Source organism: Bufo gargarizans, chromosome 5 (assembly GCF_014858855.1).
Source record: "Bufo gargarizans isolate SCDJY-AF-19 chromosome 5, ASM1485885v1, whole genome shotgun sequence".
Lineage (NCBI taxonomy): Eukaryota > Metazoa > Chordata > Amphibia > Anura > Bufonidae > Bufo > Bufo gargarizans.
In genome coordinates this window covers 377,454,362-377,477,693 of record NC_058084.1, presented here as the reverse complement: position 1 = coordinate 377,477,693, position 23,332 = coordinate 377,454,362, and the positions used below count along the sequence as shown (strand labels likewise).

General features: G+C 41.2%; 1 protein-coding gene across 1 annotated transcript; it reads left to right on the top strand.

The window, feature by feature from the left end:
• The first annotated feature begins 11,517 nt into the window (after positions 1–11,517).
• Positions 11,518–16,318, top strand: LOC122939462 (extensin-like). The gene is made up of 2 exons (XM_044295535.1): positions 11,518–11,541; positions 14,648–16,318. Exons 1-2 carry the CDS (start codon positions 11,518–11,520, stop codon positions 16,316–16,318), a joined length of 1,695 nt encoding a protein of 564 aa, XP_044151470.1.
• The last annotated feature ends 7,014 nt before the right edge of the window (positions 16,319–23,332 follow it).

Genomic DNA, 23,332 nt, shown 5'->3' with positions numbered 1-23,332 from the left:
ATTGACAATGAATAGGGACAAAACGGAATCGTTTTTTTTTTTTCCGGTATTGAGCCCCTATGACGGATCTCAATACCGGACAACTAAAACGCTAGTGTAAAAGTAGCCTTCATACAGATCATTCCATATTTGATTGTAGTAGGCGTCAGAAAAAAAGAATTTTGTACAAAATATGCAGACTTTCGATTTATTAGCCCTACAGTATCGATACAATAAAATACGGTAAAATATCAGTGCACAAGGACACTTGAATTGTATTCAGACCTCTAATTGCTTAATACAGTTACATTTTGATGTGTTTTATGCAAATGCAGTAAATCCTATCACAGCAAATGTCATTGTGTGTAAAAATAAATTGGCTGGCAGTTTGCTTGCAGAGGCTGAAAGCAGATTGTAGGTCTTTGCAGATTATATTATGCGATAGGATGTGTCATTTTTCTACGCTGTTCTACATACATTAATAAACATGTTTTATGTTAATTGTCTTGTGAAATGGTCTTGTTGAAGAGCAACCTTCCATGAGCAGTACTATAGCCTATTGCACCGTTATAGGGCAAGGATCACTGGTTTTATAGCAGAAACCTTATTGCCCATGGTTTGCTACAGTACTGATAAGTATCATAAAATATTAGGCCACACACGGGCTGTCAGCCTGACATAGGCCCTGGATGGTGCCGGGATGTGAGCGTACAAGGCCTATAGCTGCTAATTATTGGACCTTGTCCCTATTTACCGCTATAATTTCATGAGGCTTTTTTTAGACACTGTGGATCACACAGGAAAAGGAAGAAAGATTGTATATAATTATGCTCAACCCGATCGATGTCTGCAGAACGCACTGATTTCTTTCCTCTTCCGATCAAACTGTTCCGGGTAGTAGTTTCCAGCAGCAGTGTTGGACGCGGTGTTAATAATCAAAATTATAAAAACCCAAGACAATCAGACTGTACTATGCTAAAACATTGGGGCATATGTCATTTTGATGTCAGGAACACATTTTGTCACTAGGCAAAAACCGTGATCAATTTTAGTGATGACTATAACGCATTTATTCAAAAAGTTTTGTCTGAGACTGAGAAAAAATGTACAGGGGGGTGGGTTCTGGTCCCAATGCCACAGCTCCCTTTCTTCCTACTTCAGGACTTCTCCCGCACCCCTGATCCCGAAGCGTGACACGCCATGTGCATGCACATCACTAGTGCTAGCCAGACTACCTGCACACGGTACGGACTGCGCACAAACCACAGCGCAATACAATACCAGCAAAGTGTGTGAGAATCAAATCAAACAAATCTCATGTACACATATAGGTGAAACTCGAAAAATTTGAATATCGTGCAAAAGTCCATTTATTTCAGTAATGCAAATGAAAAGGAATTGCAGTAATGCAGCTTAAAATTAGAATTTTGTGAAAAGGTTCAATATTCTAGGCTCAAAGTGTCACACTCGAGTCAGCTAATTAATCCATACCCCCTGAGCAAAGGGGACCTCAGAATTGAGACTTTGAGGTTTCATAATCTGTAAGCCATAATGATCAAAATTAAAACAAGTTGGTAAGGCTGATTAGTCAGCCTGCATTTGTGGGAGGGGCGGAGGCTCTTCATATACGAGCCGCACCCTCACTCACAGGTGCATCAAATTTGCACAAAACGCAAGTAATAAATGCGGTTTTGGGGCAGAATCACACAGAAAACCGCACCAAAATCTGTGCAGATTTTCTGTTAGTAAACTTACACCCCTGTGCAAAGACCTTAAGGGTACGGTCACACGGTCAGGTTTCTGCATACAGTTTTGGAAGCCAAAACCAGGAGTGAATTAAAAAAGGAGAAGTTGTATCTGTCCTTTTTATGGTCCACTCCTGATTTTTTTGCTTCCAAGAAACCCGACTGTGCGGCCGTACCCTTAGGGGCACCAGAGCACACACTGTATTACGTGCAGACTTTCTTGCAGAAAAATGCAGCATAAAACAGTTCCAGCAAAGTAAATGAGATTTGTCACATCTGTTTCAATAGTTTTTATTAGTTTAACATCAATAAAAGATAATAGAGGACAATAAAATGCAGTTCCACCCACTAAACATTGTAGGTGGAGGAAATTGTGTGTTTGTCTTTACAGACGAATAAGTATTAATATAATAGTAAGGCTCCTTTCACACTAGCGTTCGCTGGTCCGCTCGTGAGCTCCGTTTGAAGGAGCTCACGAGCGGACCCGAACGCAGCCGTCCAGCCCTGATGCAGTCTGAATGGAGCGGATCCGCTCAGACTGCATCAGTCTGGCGGCGTTCAGCCTCCGCTCCGCTCGCCTCCGCACGGACAGGCGGACAGCTGAACGCTGCTTGCAGCGTTCGGGTGTCCGCCTGGCCGTGCGGAGGCGTGCGGATCCGTGCGGATCCGTCCAGACTTACAATGTAAGTCAATGGGGACGGATCCGTTTGAAGATGCCACAATATGGCTCAATCTTCAAGCGGATCCGTCCCCCATTGACTTTACATTGAAAGTCTGGACGGATCCGTATGAGGCTATTTTCACACTTAGCTGTTATATGCTAAAATAATGCAGACGGATCCGTTCTGAACGGAGCCTCCGTCTGCATTATTATGAGCGGATCCGTTCAGAACGGATCCGCCCGAACGCTAGTGTGAAAGTAGCCTAAAGATACTTGACCATTCCTCAAGTATACAGTGTTCTAGTGTAGGTAGTTTGTTATGAATGACGGATGGTAGAAATCCCATAAAAAAAAGAGATACAGTATAACAGTAAATAAAAATATAAACATAAAATGAACAGTGTTAAAGTATAGAGGTTGGGGTTTTTGTTCAGATGGTTTTATGGGTCTAATAAAGGGGCATAAACTGTAGACCACCATGGCGCCAAGATTTTTAGATATTTGGTTGATGTGTTATTACTGTTTGCTATCATTTTCTCGAATCTGCATTTGATGTTTACTTTCCTGATTATGTGTGATATGGGAGGGGTGAGGGTAGATTTCCAGTGTTGTGCCATACTCTGGAGGGAAACTGTTAGTATATGACATAGTATAAAGTATAGTTTTTTGGGAGGGGGGGGGGGAATTGTTTAAAAGTTTAATCTCAAAAGAAATATTTCTGGTCTGAAAAGGAGTTTCACTCCTATGACAGTTAGGCTGGTTTCACACATGAGCGTTTCGCAAACGCGCGTTTTTATGCGCGATTTTGTCGCGCGTTTTTATGCGCGTTTTTTGTAATAGTAAACGCGCGTTTGACGCGCGTTTGGGTGATTGACAGCAGTGTTGTCCAAAGAGTCTATGGCCCAAACGCGCGACAAACGCCCAAAAAAAAGCTCAAGCACTTGTTTGAGCGTCGGGCGTTTTACAGCGCGATCGTACGCGCTGTAAAACGCCCAGGTGAGAACCATTCCCATAGGGAAGCATTGGTTCTTGCCTGTTGTGCGTTTTACAGCGCGTAGGAACGCGCTGTAAAACGCTCAGGTGTGAACCCAGCCTTAGAATTAGAGTGTTGATTTCTTGCCAGAAGATCGATATGAGTGGGCATTCCCAGAATATATGGGTGAGAGTACCTGTCTGGTTGCATCCTCTCCAGCATATACTGGGTGTATGCTCATATATCTTGGATAGTCTGTATGGTGTGTAGTACCATCTACAGTATATATTAGTTTAGAGCAGGGGTGCACAACCTTTTCTGGTTAGGGGCCACATTGTCAGTCTGAACCAATTCCAAGGGCCGAAAATAAAACTTAAAGGGGTATTACCAACTGAAATACTGTATTTTTTGGCATATTGAACATACAGTATATTCTATAAATGTTTAGTTACAGTTCCAGGACTCCCATCTAATAGGAGAAAACATGAAAGATACATGTAAGAAGCCATAAGACATAGACACACATGTCTTTTACTAGATGTTTGGGAGCCGCACAAAATGGTATTGAGGGCCGCAGGTTGTGCACCCCTGGTTTAGAGTATGCTTCATGGTGTTCAGTACAGGATAACCTGCGAATTGATGTTGCGAAGGCTTTTTTCCATTGGGATACATTTTTATACATTTTTATATTTAAATCTCTCTCCCACTTTTTTATATGTGAGGTGTGAGATTCTAAGTAAGGCTGTGATAGTTGGGAGTAAAATATTTTAATCCCTTTTCCCAATTTACCTAGTCGGTTAGTTGTATATACATGTGTCTGAGGTGGGATCGCTGGGTATGTGTATTGTTTAGAAAAGTACGAATTTGCAGGTACTTGAATAGGTCTGATTGATTTAGATTGTATTTGTTTTGCAGATATAGAAAGTTATGGATTATGTTGTCTCTGTATAAATTATGAATATGCCTTATGCCTGCTTTGATCCATGTTAAAGCGTTAGATCGGGTATAAGTATTTCCAATGATTGTAGAGGAATATCTAGTGTTTTTAAGGTTGGGAAAAAAGAGCATGTTGAGATATAAATCTTCCATGCTTGTAAGGTCGCCTTGATTGTAGGAAAGGAAAGCGAAGGATTTCTCACTTTGCCTATTGTGGAGGCTAGAAGTAAGGGGTGTAGTTTGTGTGGTCCGTTTATATTTTCTTCTATGTCTACCCATAATTTGTCCTTCATTGGGGACCACCATGTTATAGATTGGTCTAGTATGGTCGCTATATGATATAATTTTGTATCAGGAAGAACTAGGCCTCCATGTCTTTTGTGCCTGGAAAGTGGAAAGGGTGAGTTTATTTTTATTTATTTTTTAACCCCTCAATCGACATTTTAGTAAGCATTCTGTATTACAAATGCTATTATTTTCCCTTATAACCATGTTATAAGGGAAAATAATACAGTGAGTTTACTTTAATGGGGTCTGGGGTTGCTCATCCCTATCATCTCCTAGCAACCATGCATGAAAATCGCACCGCATCCGCACTTGCTTGCGGATGCTTGCAATTTTCACGCAGCCCCATTCATTTCTATGGGGCCTCCGTTGCGTGAAAAACTCAGAATATAGAACATGCTGCGATTTTCACGCAACGCACAAGTGATGCACAAAAATCACTGCTCATCTGCACAGCCCCATTGAAGTGAATGGGTCCCGATTCAGTGCGGGTGCAATGCGTTCACCTAACGCATTGCACCCGCGCGGAATTCTCGCCTGTGTGAAAGGGGCCTTATGGTTACAGCATACATAGCACATGGTCCTCGGCACATTCCTTGCTGGAGATGGCATCATGTCTCAAATACTTCTAAAGTCACCTCCTTACTTTAGGAGATGAAGAAATCTGATGCATAATAATGCTCGGAGAGATAGCCAGCATACTTGTGTCTTATCGGCAGATTGGCCTTTTCCTTCACTAGGAAACATAACTGGACTGAGCATTGTCTTCCCCATTAAGTCAGTGTTGGGCTGCTTATAAAATGTCATGAGGAATGCTGTAGGAGCTGCATGATCCCCAGAATATAATATCTTTTCTCATCTGGAAATTCCAATGCTTTCCTAATTGTAGCTAGAAGCTATATTCCCCTGCCACTGAGAGGGCGAGTCTGTATTCATCCGTGACAAAGAAACCAGTTTTGATAATAGATTTTTTTACTTATTATATTTCTACGTCTGCTGCCTTTGGGGAGTGGTAATAGATGCCTCCCCTTTTTCTTGTTATCCCTGATCACTATATATTATAAAGTGTCACTCCAATATCATTAGGAAAAGGTATTGATTGCCCATTCGATGGATTTTTGTGTCCCCTTACCTTACCTGTAATTTGGTTAAGGACTCCAATTTCTCATGAAACTAATTCAATACAATATTAGGACTTGCTAACAAAACTTGTGACAAGTTGCAATTAAAAACACAACCACTGAGTGGCCTCACATATGGGGTGGACACCTTGTGACACAATATCACAAAATTATATCTAGTTAAAAAGCTGTTCATCTCATGACACACATATTAGGACTTGTCTTGCCATGAGGAAAGCTAAAGAAGGACAGATCTGTGTGTTCCTGAACCATGTCGTAGATACTTGGAAAGTGTCCTCCTACACAGAGCTCATTGTGATATCTTTTTAAATGTCTCCCTCAAAGCTATTTTACTATTTTTAGGGCTATCAATTCATAGCGTAATACCGCCTTGACTGTAAGGGTTTCCCGCTGTTGCTATACTACAATTCAGGTAAAGACACAGTATGCTTTGAGGCACAATTACATTTTTTCCTGACAGCTAACAATTTAAATGTGTATCTTGAGTTAAAGAGTGCCTGTCAGCAAGATCAACCCTATTAAACCACCAGAATGATGGTGCAATTTATAGCCACAACCCTTCTCTAAGAGTCACAACCTATTTCCAGCTAAACCATACCCTCTTTTCAGGCTATGCACAGATAATTTATCTAACCCTAGATTAACCAAATTGCACCACACTATGGCACAATTTACACCAAAATCTAGATGTACTCACTTTAGTAAATATGAGCCATGATGTAAAAAAAAGAAAAGAAAAACCGCACATAATGGACAAATGATTTTTAACGTGACAGTATGTCTGCATGTCTGCGTAGGACACGGGGCTGGCAACCGTCAGAGACAATTGTCTCTGGTGTTCACCAGGTCTTTGTTCCGCGAGCCTCGGATCAGAATAGTACATGCCCTGAGTTTCTCCACATGTACCCTCGATCTGTGCAGAAAAATTGAGGTTTGAATAGCACCACTTTGCTGTACAAATGGACAATACATGGATGTAAATTACTTTTGTGTGAATAAAGGCATGAGACTTTAGAACTGCTTGGAAAAGTCGAGTTGTGGATGCCTGTGATGTGGTCACCCCCTACCCAAGGAGACAAATAGAAAATAATGCTCCCATAATACCACTCAAAGCATTCTTAAATAATACTGCTATATGGTGGCAAAATTGTGAAGAATATTGTTATAATACAAGCATACAGTGACAACTGCCTAGTGTGCACATACAGTAATACAGCCATATAGCACCTGTATAATAGTGATGGTCATGGTTTGGCACTTAAATATGTCTATGTTATACCCAGAGTCTGGAAGAACAAATTAACAGTGTCAGTGTCTTAGGTTACCCATATATATTACTGTAGATAGCTGCCAAACGACCGCTCTTAGAGCTGACAGCTATCTCTTCCCCCATACACATGCCCACATGTCTTGACCACGTGTTCCTGTGTTCTGAATGAGAACAAAAGGATAGGGCATGTTGAGATACATGAATAAGATATACCACAAATCACATATACAGCATGTAAGACGTGTCTAGCTCCAAAGGCATAATAACTACCTAAAAACAAAGAGTGAAATCACACTTTGTGTATATATCAAAACATATATACTGTATCGTTATTAAATATACAAATATAAAGGATTAAAAATTAATTTGAAAGAAAGGAGAGACGACATCACTGGGAAGAGATCTACCGTATGTATCAATGACATAAGCAGCATGTGATGAAAAGTACATGCCCTATACCCATAACATGATACAGTCCTATGAAGCCCATATACAGTCAGAACAAGTCTATGTTATGCTGCAAATAACTGCGCATGCCAGTGTACTAGTACTGAAACAAAGCTAGGACCGTGCAATATACAAACAACACATGTTGCAGAATGTGCCTATCAAAAATAGTAATAGAATACATTATCCCTAATCATCTCTAATTCCAGGATGGAGCCAACCTCGGTTCTCATTTCGGCGTGCCTTCCTGTGAGTCAAACTATTGTCGGCATAGTTCCGGCAGGCTGTTTCTGTAGAGAACAGCCTGCTGGACCTATCTGGATCCGTTACCACTGCCACACTTGTTCGGACGAATACTGGCGTGTGTGCCGGGTAGCAGCCGGATCATTGCTGGACCCCATTATAGTTCAGTAACGTCCAGCATTGACGAATCCAGATAGCTATGGCAGGCTACTCTCCTCCAGAACTAGCTTAACCGTTTCTCCACCAGGAAGCAAAAGATAATAAGTTCCTCAGCACCACTTTCTGTTCAGCTGAACTTTTGCCTTGTCATTTTTTTTTTTCCCGTATTATTTTTCACACCAATTTAACATTCCGCTGCTGCCTTTTCCATCCATCTGCATAAAATTTTTCTGAAATATTGCCCCAATGTTCAACAATTTCATTAGCAGCACTTGACACGAACCACAAAATGTCAAGTGTTTTTGGAAAAGTTTTCTATAATTTGCCTCTTAGAATTGCAGTTACATATTTAAGTATACTTATAACGGTGTAATTACAACTTAAAGAGCAAGCATTTGGCATTAATATTTAACAAAGGTTGCACATTACTGAGCCAAATAATCCACAGGGAATGTCTGCCGAGCTTCTACTTTATCACTTAATGTGTCCATCATGCTGTCTTCTACCTTTCTAAATCAGGTTCCTAGCAGGAGGCGCAGCCCTGTCTGAACAGCCAGGCGGTAACTGATACTGTCTGTACTGTCAGTATTACAATCCCCTTTATAGCCCTAACACATTCTACACTGCTGTAAAGTCATGGGGGAGAATTTACCATGATAGGAATTTTTTATGTCAATTTATTTGCCATATTTGCACCAAATTTATCAAACATTGCACATTATTTGATATGAATCTGCTTTGCCATAATTTGCACCTAATTTATCAAACATTGTACATTGTTTGATAAATGTGGCAATTCTTCAAAATAAACAATCTTAGGGTACTTTCATACTAGCGTTTTTCTTTTCCGGTATTGAGTTCCGTCCTAGTTTTATCCTAATGCATTCTGAATAGAGAGCAATCCGTTCAGTATGCATCAAGATGTCTTTAGTTCAGTCACTGTACGGTTTTTGGATGGAGAAAATACCGCAGCATGCTGCAGTATTTTCTCCGTCCAAAAATCTGGAACACTTGCCGGAATGCCGGATCGGGCATTATTTTACATTACAAGAGGAGGTATGAGGAGAGGACTACAACTCCCAGCATGTCCAGCTTGTTATGTAATACCAAAATACATTACAAGAGGAGGTATAAGAGGAGAGGACTACAACTCTCAGCATGTCCAGGCCATTATTATATAATATCAGGTTAGGGTACTTTCACACTAGCGTTTTTCATTTCCGGTATTGAGTTCCGTCCTAGGGGCTCAATATCGGAAAAAAACTGATCAGTTTTATCCTAATGCATTCTGAACGGAGAGCATTACATTCAGTATGCATCAGGATGTCTTCAGTTCAGTCACTGTACGGATTTTGGACGGAGAAAATATTGCAGCATGCTGCAGTATTTTCTCAGTCCAAAATTCCAGAACACTTGCCGGAATGCCGGATCCGGCATTATTTTACATTGAAAGACTACATGCACACGACCGTGCTGTTTTTTGCAGTCTGCAAGCAGCGGATCCGCAAAAAACGGAAGCCGCCCCTGTGTGCCTTCCTCAATTTGTGGAACGGGCGGCCCATTGTAGACATGCCTATTCTTGTCCGCCAAACGGACAAGAATAGGACATGCTATATTTCTTTTGCGGGGCCATGAAACGGTGCAACGGATGCGGACAGCACACAGAGTCAAGATAGTTCTCTCAGAAGAGGCCGGGCAGCCACTCTGTCCGTTGCCTACAGTGTCACTGTATATAATGTCATATTATAATACTGTTGAGGAGGCCCTGACAATAAATTATTTAAGTTCTCATCCTGGGTCTCAGTTTGGGCCCCAAAGCAGCTGCTTCCCCCGCTTCCCCTATAGCTACGCCCCTGTAACTGAGCACTGCTAAGGAGAGTATGTCTTCAGCATCTACTGAGCCCTGCCCTACTTCAACCTTCCTTTATGTGCCCTTACTGTCACTACTGCGCCCACACTAGCCACTGGCAGCTCTCTACATGTCTCTCTTCCATGTGCTTCCCTCTTAGTTACTGAGCGCATGGAAGAGAGTGGGGCTTCCAGAGCTTAATGCTGACAGCAAGTATACAGTAGCATAGCAGACATAGGATACTTTCACACCAGCGTTTTTGCTGGATCCGGCAGGGTTCAGCAAAAACGCTTCCATTACTGATAATACAACCGTCTTCATCCGCTATGAATGGATCCCGTTGTATTATCTGTAACATAGCCAAGACGGATCCGTCATTACCTACATTCAAAGTCAATGGAGGACGGATCCGTTTTCTATTCTGGCAGATTGTGGCAGAGAAAACGGATCCGTCCCCATTGACTTGCATTGTCGGTCATGCCGGATCCGTCTTGCTCAGCATCCCAGGACAGAAAGCAAACTACATGTTGCGGTTTGCTCTCCGGTATGGGAACGTAACTAAACGGAACGGAATGCATTTTGGAGCACTCCGTTCTGTTCAGTTTGGTTTTGTCCCCATTGACAATGAACCCTATCCTCGCAGAACAGACACACCAGGATGATAGGGAGAGAAGTAGGGCTGCACTGACAGTAAGTGTGCTGTTACTGTATACTTAAAATGTCAGCTTCTAAGCACTGGAAAACCGTTCTCTGCTTTCTTCCCTGTGCAAAGTGACTAAGAGGGATACACAATGAATGGAGACACATACAGAGCTGCCCGCAGTTAGCGCTGGCAGTAAGTCAACTGGGCAGTTAGGGCATATATTGAGCCAGGGGCTAGGGTAGTGAGATAAGAGGCAGGCTGGAGGTAGTTATCTACAGCGCTCAGTAGAATGCTGAAGATGGACTCTCCTTAGGAATGCTCAGTTAGAGGGCTGAGAAGGAGATTCTTTGCACCACGTTTTCTAGTGAAAAAGAAACACCTTACCATGATAAAGTATATTACAAAAATGCTCAACATCACTGGCCCTACATAATGGCAAAAATATACTGAAACCACAGCTACACTTACAGCTAATCACCGGGGCTCCTAGCAGAGAGCAAGTTATCGGTAGTTATATTAAGGGAGCATTATAGTTAAAATTGATACACTATGCTATTCCTATTAACCAATGTATTTGTTACACTAACCAATACGGTAATCAAGGAAAGTCAGGCATTTGGTAGAAACAAGAAGAAATAGATATATGGTGAAATCCAAAGGGTGGTGCAGTTCAAGTGATGGCATTAATGGTGTCATTTTATGGCTCTTGGGCCCAAATCAAACTCTAGCAAGGCCACCACCTACCATGTTCCATGATGAGTCTTCTAATGTGGAAGAGGGGCCTATGGACTTCCTCAGTCACCAGGGCCAGAGTGCACATGCTACCTCTTTCATATATTTATTTAATAGGGAAATTTCATACATTTCTACATTCTTTTTTAGGTGGCGGTTACATTGAAAAGCACAATGTTACATTTCTCGGTATATCAGAACTGGTAATAATTAGAGATGAGAGAATCGAATCCCGCGAAGTGGAATTCTATCCGAATTTCACGATAAATTTGATTCGTCTTGAAGCCTAGTTTCCTTGTGCTTTGTGTGCAAATCGACTTAACCTGAAATAGTGTGAAAAACAATACTTACCTCCTCCATTTGCTCGCGATGGTCCACCAGCCTCCATCTTGATTGAAGATCTTGGCTGAAATCCCGTGAGTGGTGATGTAGGACTTCAGATCTTGGAGCAAGATGGCGGCAGCCAGCCCGTCCCGAGTAAATGGAGGCGGTAAGTTCGATTTAATATCTTTTTTAATGTTAATTTCACACAGTTTTCACACTCAGATGCCGCGATCATGTATGAACACGGCATCTGAGGGGTACAATGACGGGGGCGGCGCTATCGCAGCTTCCTGTCATTGCACCCGCTACTTACTTTAAGTTATTCGTCACAAAGCAATATTTTTTTTTGTAAAAGTCGGCGAATGAGCTGAATCAAACTTTTCATATATTTGCTCATCCCTAGTAATAGTATTATCTAATGATTTTGTCATTTGTATTGTCACTTCTCCATAGTAAGGTTCATAAAGACTATGAATTCTCTGGAATATGTTTTGAAATACATTTTCCATATGGAATACATAGTTTAAAACTATATTTTATGCATTTACAATCTCTCATCCTTCCTACTTTTACTATAGTCTCTGCCCTTTGTGTATCAGGAGACCATTATAGTGAAACCTACTCCCCCCCCCCCCCCCTTTAATTTTAAAATTGTATTTTATTTATTCTTGTGAAATCCAAGGCCATTATGAAAGTGTTTCTCAGGGAATATACAAATATAGCTCCAACAGGAGATGTGCCCTAATTGCCTAATATGTCCTCGGTTAGAAATTCCAGATCACACAGGCTATGGGCGTGCAGGGGAAGAATTTATAGAAATATGGACATATATATAAGTACGCATCCCTAAAAGAGGCATAGGTATGGAGACCAACGCTGGACCTTCACCCCTCATGCCCTGACTGCATTGCTGGAATCCGAAAATATGAATAAACCGCAACCTGAATCCATTTCTAAACTGCCAGAGTAATAAAAGAGCTGGAAATATTGGATTAATTTCATGTGATATTGTGCAGGGGTAACAGTCACTGCCTGTACCTTCTAAGTGACTTGTTTGTCCCTGGGCAGTCATTGATTGTGATTTTCTCATTTTCTCCAGAACAGGAAGCTCTGTCCAGAGTCCTGTAAGAAGCAGGAAATGAATGCATAAGCAATGAGATGGCTTGACGTACGCTTGTCCCGATGACACAGCAGACAGGAGACAGAAAGCCTCAGTTGGGAATTGCAAGCAATGGTGGGTGATTCACGACCATAGAACTAAGGCTTGATAGTGTTGTATGAATACGTGTTTTATAATGCATGTTATTCACTGTTAGAATATGTAATGTATAGCATGTCTACGCATACAAGATGCTGTCAACTGCAGGGACACATTATAAGGGTTGTATAAAAGCCTTGATTATCAGTATTAAGATAATAATTCTATTTAACCATTTTCTCAATCGTAATACTACAACAAATTATACGGCACGTTATATGGGAGACAATAGAGATGCCTAAATGTACACTTTCTTGAAGGAATTAGGTTCTCACTGGAGTCATAGGGAGGGGATATAGTCCTTTAGTAACAACCTGTCATCTGGTAAGAGGTTCTAAGCTTGCCTACCTATTTACAATGGGTATAGCTATGTAGGTAGCAGCTCCTGCAAAGAAATGGTACACAACACCACAATATCCACACGAAGAGTAAATAGAGAAAAAATAGTAAAACCAGAAAAAATATATAGATGAAAAATGCACTATAAAGAAGGCAATTGCAAGTGGTCTGAGAATGCATACCCATAATATATATATGTATAGGCTTGGTGAAGAGCAAAGTATTTACCAATCAATACAAAAAAAAACGGATTTAAAAAAGAATATAACAAGTCTAACATGTAATGCACAAAGTAGATACTGATTAATGATCATTCAGGATGTCCCTAAGCTCATAATACACAGATGCAGCAAGACAGCAAACTTATGCCAAATGACCAACTCAATTTTACTGAATTTCAACTTTTAATGTGACAATCTGCAGAAAGGCTGTAAAAAAAATAACTTAAACTTACCTTCTGGAGCCCCCGTCTGATCCAGAAATGCTGCTCCATCCTCTCCGTCGGTATAGTGTTTTGGCTGTGGTGTTGACACGCCAGTATAAGGCACGTGACTGCTGCAGCCAACCACTGGCTTCAGCAGTCTCATGTAGTACAACACTGTGGCCAGTGATTGGCTGCAGCGGTCACCTGCCATACCATAACATACCGCTACGTCACCACTCTACCAGAACATTACATCACTGCTGCAGCCCAGAGGAGAGGATGGAGTTGTAGCGCTGGATCGGAGGCAGGCTCAGGAAGGGATTTTTGTCACTATTTCATCAGTCTCTTTGTAGTTTGCCACAATAAAAGTTGGACTCTGACAACCCCTTTAACAAATTCAGCCCTGCTACATTTGTATAACCAGGGGTTTGGAAATTAGGCTGCGAATCTGAGGCAGACAAGGGAATTTTTATTGTGTCAAGCATTAGTCAGGCTGCAGATTGTCGAATTCTAAAATGGCAGATTGTTCTCTTTGTAAAACAGAATTTCACTCATTCTACTGTCATTATTACTGCTAGATTTGGTATAAGATATGCAGCTATTTGTCATTACATTCCACATTTTCTGCCTGCACTTACAAAAACAACATATGATATGAATTCTGCTTCTTATGAAAACTCATGTTTTTTTCATTAATAGTATCACACAAATGGTGCATTCATTTAAGATAAGTCATCTGCTTATGGTTATATTATAGGAGATTAAAAAATTAATAGCTTTCACCTTTTATTGGGGACAGGCTTCTCATAGATGTACTTTTCATACAGAACATTTTATTATTACAGTCTTTTAGAAAAACGGTCTAGACAGGAGGTTTTCCATTTCATGGCCTAGCTTGGAAGATGATTGGGAAAATTGGTTTGTATATTACATGCAAAATGTGAATATTTCCAAAAAAGTTTTAGTCTTTGGTGAGAGCATCAATTTCAACTGGAAAATCTGCTAGCACTTGGGGTTCATGAATGTATTACGGTATATGCTACACCCCTAAGGGAGTGTTGTTTTGTTTTTTGTCAAATTTTGACACCTTAAAGTGCCTGCCACTCAGTAGTTAAATACTTATACCCATTTTCAATTGTTATTTTACAAGAACAGTGAATAGTTTTCTGATTATTGTTAATTCATTATATAAAGAGAATAATTGTATATTACTGCATATGTCTTAACATGTCCTCCAGGAGACCGATCTGGCCGATTTAGACTTTTTTCTTACAATAACTAGTAAACCACCTTCAGAAAGCCATAACGCAGTCACAATAACTAGTAAACCACCTTCAGACAGCCATAATGCAGTCACAATAACTAGTAAACCACCTTCAGACAGCCATAATGCAGTCACAGTAACTAGTAAACCACCTTCAGACAGCCATAATGCAGTCACAATAACTAGTAAACCACCTTCAGACAGCCATAATGCAGTCACAGTAACTAGTAAACCACCTTCAGACAGCCATAATGCAGTCACAGTAACTAGTAAACCACCTTCAGACAGCCATAGTGCAGTCACAGTAACTAGTAAACCACCTTCAGACAGCCATAGTGCCGTCACAGTAACTAGTAAACCACCTTTAGACAGCCATAATGCAGTCACAGTAACTAGTAAACCACCTTCAGACAGCCATAATGCAGTCACAGTAACTAGTAAACCACCTTCAGACAGCCATAATGCAGTCACAGTAACTAGTAAACCACCTTCAGACACCCATAATGCAGTCACAGTAACTAGTAAACCACCTTCAGACAGCCATAATGCAGTCACAGTAACTAGTAAACCACCTTCAGACAGCCATAATGCAGTCACAATAACTAGTAAACCACCTTCAGACAGCCATAATGCAGTCACAGTAACTAGTAAACCACCTTCAGACAGCCATAATGCAGTCACAGTAACTAGTAAACCACCTTCAGACAGCCATAGTGCAGTCACAGTAACTAGTAAACCACCTTCAGACAGCCATAATGCAGTCACAGTAACTAGTAAACCACCTTCAGACAGCCATAATGCAGTCACAGTAACTAGTAAACCACCTTCAGACAGCCATAATGCAGTCACAGTAACTAGTAAACCACCTTCAGACAGCCATAATGCAGTCACAGTAACTAGTAAACCACCTTCAGACAGCCATAATGCAGTCACAGTAACTAGTAAACTACCTTCAGACAGCCATAATGCAGTCACAGTAACTAGTAAACCACCTTCAGACAGCCATAATGCAGTCACAGTAACTAGTAAACCACCTTCAGACAGCCATAATGCAGTCACAGTAACTAGTAAACCACCTTCAGACAGCCATAATGCAGTCACAGTAACTAGTAAACCACCTTCAGACAGCCATAATGCAGTCACAGTAACTAGTAAACCACCTTCAGACAGCCATAATGCAGTCACAGTAACTAGTAAACCACCTTCAGACAGCCATAATGCAGTCACAGTAACTAGTAAACCACCTTCAGACAGCCATAGTGCAGTCACAGTAACTAGTAAACCACCTTCAGACAGCCATAATGCAGTCACAGTAACTAGTAAACCACCTTCAGACAGCCATAATGCAGTCACAGTAACTAGTAAACCACCTTCAGACAGCCATAATGCAGTCACAGTAACTAGTAAACCACCTTCAGACAGCCATAATGCAGTCACAGTAACTAGTAAACTACCTTCAGACAGCCATAATGCAGTCACAGTAACTAGTAAACCACCTTCAGACAGCCATAATGCAGTCACAGTAACTAGTAAACCACCTTCAGACAGCCATAATGCAGTCACAGTAACTAGTAAACTACCTTCAGACAGCCATAATGCAGTCTGTCTTTTGGCCACAATAGCAGATTTCCAATGGTTCAAGTGAACCAAATTAAGATCACCATAGGAAACTATATATGTTCAGTTCAGTACAACTGCATTGGCTCTGTTTGTTGTGGCCAAAATATGGATAGAAAATGGCAGCAGTAGTGTGCCGACAACAATCTCAGGGTAAAAAACTGCAAGGAATTAATTTTACAATGATGGGAATCTTTGGGGATTAAATGATTTGTGAACCAGGTCCCTCAGTTTAGAATTTTTTCTGCCAGAGCAATTTGCTGTGATGCCCACAGTTATTTTCTGTGTAACAGATTCCCAGTAGAGGCTCGTTCTGTTCAATTCATATGCTTTTTATTCAAGATAGGTATACAGGTATAAGGACGCGTTTCAGCCCGTCCAGCCTTCGTCAGCTGTATATCTATCCTGAATAAAAAGCATATGAATTGAACAGAACGAGCCTCCGCTGGGAATCTTTTACACTGTTTTGTGGAGTTTCTCTCCTTTCCGTGTCGGCGCGCACTAGATAGAGTGCCGGCCATCCCTCTTTTTCACAGTTATTTTCAGGCTCCTGCCCACCAACTATCCATCAGTTGGAAGCTGTTAAGCTTTACTTAAAGAGTATCTGTCACCATATTCAACCCTATTAAACTAGGCATACCCTCTCAGGTCCATGCAACAAATGGAGTGCTTCTAGTGGGAGAAAGGAAACAAAATAATTGGAACATTTACACTCATGAAAGGTGTACGGCACCATATTGAAAGCCCGTTTTGACGCATTGCTCGTATAACAAGTCATTTTAATTATCTGCCTGGTAGGGTTGCTCATAGTGAACAAAACAATTCCTTTATTGCTGCAAATGGATATTCTATTGCAGCCTAATTAGTCCTTTGCAAATGCAAAAATAAGTGATCAGAGCCTGAAGGACAGTCCTAGCTGATTCGCCTCCTTTCCCTCATCACCACTCCTCCTCATGGCTTTATTGACAGGACTGGGCATCCTCAATGTTTGAATTCCTGGCCCTGAAACCTCATGTAAGACTTCATTGGGGCATGCACTGTTGATCTCAGGAGGCTCTCCCCGCTGAGATCTGCAATGTGCAAATGTCAGTCTCCTCCCTGGAAGAGAAGACACTTGTCTCATCTGGTCTAAAAGTAAAGCCGAAAGTCATCTCTTTTGGGAGGAGACTGATATCATCGGCATGTGGGAAGTGCTGATGTCAGTGGTGAGAGCCTCCTCTTGATCTCAGGAGGCTCTCCTCACTCTGAATCTGCACTGTGAAAGCACCAATGCCATTATCTGCACTTAGGCAGTGCAGATCTCCGTGAGGAGAACCTCCTGAGATCAGTTGTGCATGCACTGATGAACTTTCGCCGGTGCAAGAAAGATTTCAGGGCCAGGCATTGAAATGGTGAAGCAGATTATGGCGACAAGGGGGAAGCCATGAGAAGAACTGGTGATAGGGAAGAGGAGGTGGTAAAGAAGTGCTTTAAGGGGCTTGGCCAGCTCCTCAGTGCTCTGATCACCTCATTTGCACAAAAGTAATAATTATGCTGCGATGGAACATATGTTTGTAGCAATACAGGGCTCATTTTATTAACCATGATCAATCCTAGCAGGCAGTATACCTGATTTTAATAGGGTCATGGTGACAGATGCTCTTTAAAAGGTAATAAATGATCTTCCATATTGGCAATGATGTGCCAAACCGGGCTCCCAATATAGTGCCCTACACCTTTCATGGGTGTAAATGTTCTAATTATTTTGGTTCACTTTTTCCATTTAAACCGCTAAATATGTTGCATGGGCCTGAGAGGGTCACTGCTTGAGAGTAGGCTTTCCAGAGGTGCCCAAGAAATGTACGCAATACGTCACAAGATGGAGGATGATAGATATTAGAGATGAGTGAATCGAATCCCACAAAGTGGAATTCGATCTGAATTTCAGGATAAATTTGATTTGCCTCGAAGCTGAATTTCCTTTTGCTTCATATCAGCGAATCGACTAACCTGAGTGTAAAAAACTAAAAAAATCATACTTACCTCCTCCATTTGCTCGCGACGGGCTGCCAGCCTCCATCTTGATCTCGGCTCAAATCCTGTGCGTGATGACGTAATCTCGTGCCGCGCAAGATTTCGCTCCAGATCTTCAAGCAAGATGGCGGCGGCCGGCCCTTCGCGAGCAAATGGAGGCGGTAAGTATGATTTTTTTTTAATGTTAATTTCACACAGTTTTTACAAGATCATGTATGAATGCAGCATCTGAGGGGTACAATGATGGGGGCGGCGCTATCACTGCTCTCTGTCATTGCACCTGCTACTTACAGAAAAATGTGCTTCGTGACGAAGTTATAGATATAATAGGCAGATCCTGACCATACACCTGCATGAGACTCAGATATTTGTGATGGTAGTATAGAGGACAGGGGTCTTATATGTCCCCTTCCACATATGAAAGCATTTAGAATAAGCACTAGTCCTCCTGCTTTCGTACACGTAATTGCAACATGTAGGAAAGCAGATAGCAGGTGAAGGCTTTTCTCTGTAGCCTTTGACCTTCAACTTACACAGCGTGCCCATGCTCAAAAGTTTCCTTTGATATTGTATTTATGAATACTTGTCATACACATAAGGTTAATTGAATTTTACTTTTAAGGGGCCCTTGTGTAGAGCTCATGCATGGAAAATGTGTGCTTACAATCTTATACACTTGAGTATGTACTGCACATAAGTACATCAACATGAATGTGGTCATGTGATGCAATTTGGTCATATTTCTGGCAACATTTTCCATGTTTGCTTATTGATTTACATTATTAAGTTATACATTTTGCCCACAATGTCTTCAAGGACATCTCAAATCGCCCATTAGGGCCCACTTAGTAGTCGTATCAAAATACAGCAGTTGGGTTTCATGTTAGGCACTGAATGGTTTATTCATAATGAGTTCAGCAAAGCTGTATAAATGGAAAGATAACTGTATAATGGGAATTGCGTCCTTAGTGCTAGATATTGCTATAGCCAATTACATTTTATGTGAAAATGGCAAACATCCTTTTAGGAGAGCATTTGAAGTTGGCATCGATCCTCTCTAAGTGTAAAGCTGTGAAGTTGTCCATTAAGACTGGAGCTATTCTGAAGATAAAATGATTTCATGCTTGCATATCTGCAGAACGTCGGGGCAGCTTATTTAATCCAAGAGCCTTTTTTAGCATTTACGATTGTCACATTACCATAGCTTAAAATAGGATCCTTATTTTGAGAGACTTTGAGCTGGAAGTTAGGCTTGAAGCATCCATGTTTGAATAAAAGAACTTGAAGGACTTTGGTTGTCTCTGTATTTTTCTATTCCATACTGTAGTAATACAGTGATTGTATGGAAAAACCCAGTCGCTGTTATAAGAAGTCCACATTTTCTGAGATTTGTTTGTCCCACCATACATATAGAATAATTCTACATATTTGCAAAGTTACATTGTATATTGTGTTTCTCAAGGAAGACATCTAACCTTACATATAAAGTTGAAGGCATGAAGACAGCCTCTGTGTTACAGTAATGGGTGTGGAACTACTGTGTCAACCAACCGGTTAGACTTTGAGCTAAACCTAAGGGCATTATTCTGGCAGTCCCCTGGTATTCATTCTTTAACCCCTGAACAGAGATCTGTACTGCGCAGCAGGGGAGCCATCAGGCCACCACCTCTTGGAGTAGTCGATAGTATAGTTGACTGCTGACCAACGGGGGTCAAAGACACCATTGTGAAGCACCAAATGATCAGAAAAAAAATCATAGTTTTAGTAACAGGCTGAGGACGGGGCAGGTAGAATTCATACAAAAGTGAGAAACAGGTCAAAGGTCATGGCTGGCAGCACAAGATCATAACAGTAAACAGGCACAGGTTGGTACACGGGCAGAAAACAGAGAAACTAGCACGCTATAAATCTAATTGCTCAGGCAAGTAAATGAGGTCTGCAGTTCAGTGTTATAGCAGAAGCTGATTAGACAATTAGAAGCAGCCATGCAGCTGCACATAAAGCAAGGAGGAGAGGAGTGGTAGTGAAGGCCAAAATGGGAGTAGTAGTTGTTCAATGAGTAATGTTCCTAGACACAGTGAGGCATAGATAGGCATGAGCTGCCAATGTAAAACCTTGTCCATATGCTCTATTAGGACACAGTGGCTCCTGTAGACTCAAACCATATCGCATTACATGGACCACCAGTCATTTGAATGGCTCCCATCTAACATATTTCCCTTAGAGTGGAAAGTGCCATACTGGCTACAGCTCCCCTCAGCAAAATCAGCTGGTTGCCGGGGATGCCCAAAGCACCCTGGCAGCCGTATTTTGATGAGACAACGCCCTTAAGAAAGTTTTTAAATACATTGCATTGCATGTATAATTTTACATGTACTTGTATTAATCCTAAGTAACAGCTTGTGTTATACTGCAGAGGTACATTAAAATAATTTCAGGCTTCAGAGCTAAAATCTTCATTAAAACATGAGCACGATAGGCATAAATATTGAAAAAATGACCTCTGCTTACACGTTTCTGACCTTAGGGCCCTTAAAGAGGTTGTCCAAGTTATTTTTATTGATCATCGATCCTCAGAATAGGTCATCAATATACTGTACACTTGTAAAGGAATGAGCCATCGCATTGAAGGTAATTGGACGGCTTAGGTGTACTTACACCTGCTCACCACTACTGTTGCGATGGCGAGCTGGTAAACAAGAGAAGGCAGTGCTGGAATGGCACGCGCCTTCTATTCAACAAGCTGACTGCCGGGGCTGCCCGGTGTCAGATCCCGGTCGATCTGATATTAATGACCTATCCTGAGGATAGGTCATCAATAAAAAAAAAACTGGACAACCCCTTTAATCACAGCATGCTATGATTAAGGGCCTTAGAGCTAGAAACACGCAAGAAAAGCTTGTGTTTTTTTTCCATTTGTATGTCTGCTTTGATATGGTTGAATGAAGATTCAGTAAAGTAGATTTTAAGATTGCCGATTCACCCGTTTTCCGTATTGGTTATCAAGCAGTGAGGGACTGTTCCTGGCTGAGAAACCTGGGATGCTGTGAGCTGACTATATGTTGTGACATCAAAATGTCTATACACAGATTACACTCGAGATTTTGCACTCTTTGAAGTGTAAGCTTATAGGGTACATTGGTGAACACAGGAAGGAACAGAGAGAAGAAATAGTCCCTTTTCCCGTGATGTCACATCCATCCATCGCATACATCCATGATGTCACATACATTCTCTATACAAAGTTCTACAGTGTACAACACATCATCAATCTTGTCGTAATCCGAGCCACTGAGCTTGCATCTCTGTAGCAGCAATGCACGCTTGATGAGCAGATCAGCTACTACTAGCACACTGCTAAATGCTCAAATTAAACCCCCTATGGCTTACAAAATATTGCATTTTCTACATCTGCCAACATTATATAGTAGATACAGTATATGACCATTTATGTTTGGAGTTCAGAATATACTTTCAAATGAGACGCACCCACAATTTATCCTACAGTAGATATCATGAATATTTTACCTTCTGATAGTATTATGAGGTATTTCATATTTTAATTATTTTCCTTGGGGTATCATTTTTTTTAAGACATAAGCCTATTCATTTATACCATGTTTGGATCCACACACTGTAGTACCTGTAGATACTGCAGTTCTACACTTTTTCCTTATGGTTGAATATTTTAGACCCTGGTGATGTGAAGGCATGGTGTACTGGCTCTTGTCATCTTTCACGCAGTATTCGGGTCTTAGCAGCTGTCTGCATGAGAAACAATAAAGACGTGAGTTACAGCAATAATTATGCGCATACATCAACTGTGCCTGTGATCTTTCTAGCAGATGGATTATGGCTTTCCTATTAGGTGAACCCAAATGCATTGACATATAAAAGGAAAACCATAATGGATATACCTTGGGGAAAGTCCTAGGATATCCCCATATAATAACATTATTTTATCCTTAAACTGTCAATTACCTGATTCTGTTCTCCTTTGACCTTCGCCAAATGTGTGAATTTATAAAATAAACCTACAATAGATGAGAATATCGTCAAAAGCTATTTCAAAGCAAAATACAGTAAAGGCGGGTAATTCCTAAGCTGAACCTAGACTTAGGGTGGCCAGAGCCATCTGCAGCTTGTAGGCCTCTTTTGTAAGGCTCCTCACTTTCCAGATTTCAACCCCATGACAAAGTGTTAAGGATTTAATGAGACAGTCTTGGGTACCCAGCGATGGCCTGGAACATAACACATCTGCTGTTATAGATGAGATCTATCATATATCATTTCTGACCAAATTCATTCTCCAGTTCTCGTCTCTAACTGTGGAGAATGGCGCAGAATGAGATTTTCAGCGGCTGCTGTGATACAGTATATAGGATTCTGCTGCATATTCAGCGCTGAAATCCGCCAGAAGGATGTGTATTCTGATTCCTATTATTTTTCGGTTCTCTGCACATGGATTTGAAATTGGTAATAAGGATATGTCAAATCTTGCCTTGGTTTCCGCATGGAAATCATGATGGGCGGCCAGACGTGGATCGGTTGTATTGAAAGGGGCTAAATCGGAGTGCTGTGTGAATCCTGGTATGGCCAGGACAATTGATGGGTAATTCTGTGCAAGGAGAACAGTACTGGCTAAACAATTCCACTTGGGTCTCATGACAGCATTATATGGGCATGGCATAGTACCCATACGAATGAACATGGAGCCTAATCATATGGCTGCTCCTGTTTGCACCATAGTGATACCACAAAAGTGGGGTACATTTATTGTGCTGCCTTTGTTCTATAAGTTAACATTATTCATATGTACATGAGGAATGGATGGATTATTTATAATACAAATTATTTTCTGTAACCTGATAGACTGTTCAAACATAAGCCTATGGTTATGGCCAATTCTTCTGTGGATTGTGCTGGAGATTGCACCTCTTATACTTTGATGGGGCGCACGTTCGCAGCATTTCATAACATAATGATTGTGCTGCGGGTCTCAAACTCCTCAGCATGTTTCCCCGGGCAG

Coding starts and splice junctions, on each gene's coding strand:
- LOC122939462 (XM_044295535.1), top strand. CDS start 11,518: ATGGCGGCAGCCAGCCCGTCCCGA. Junction 11,542..14,647: donor CGGCAGCCAGCCCGTCCCGA/GTAAATGGAGGC, acceptor CATGTCCTCCAG/GAGACCGATCTGGCCGATTT.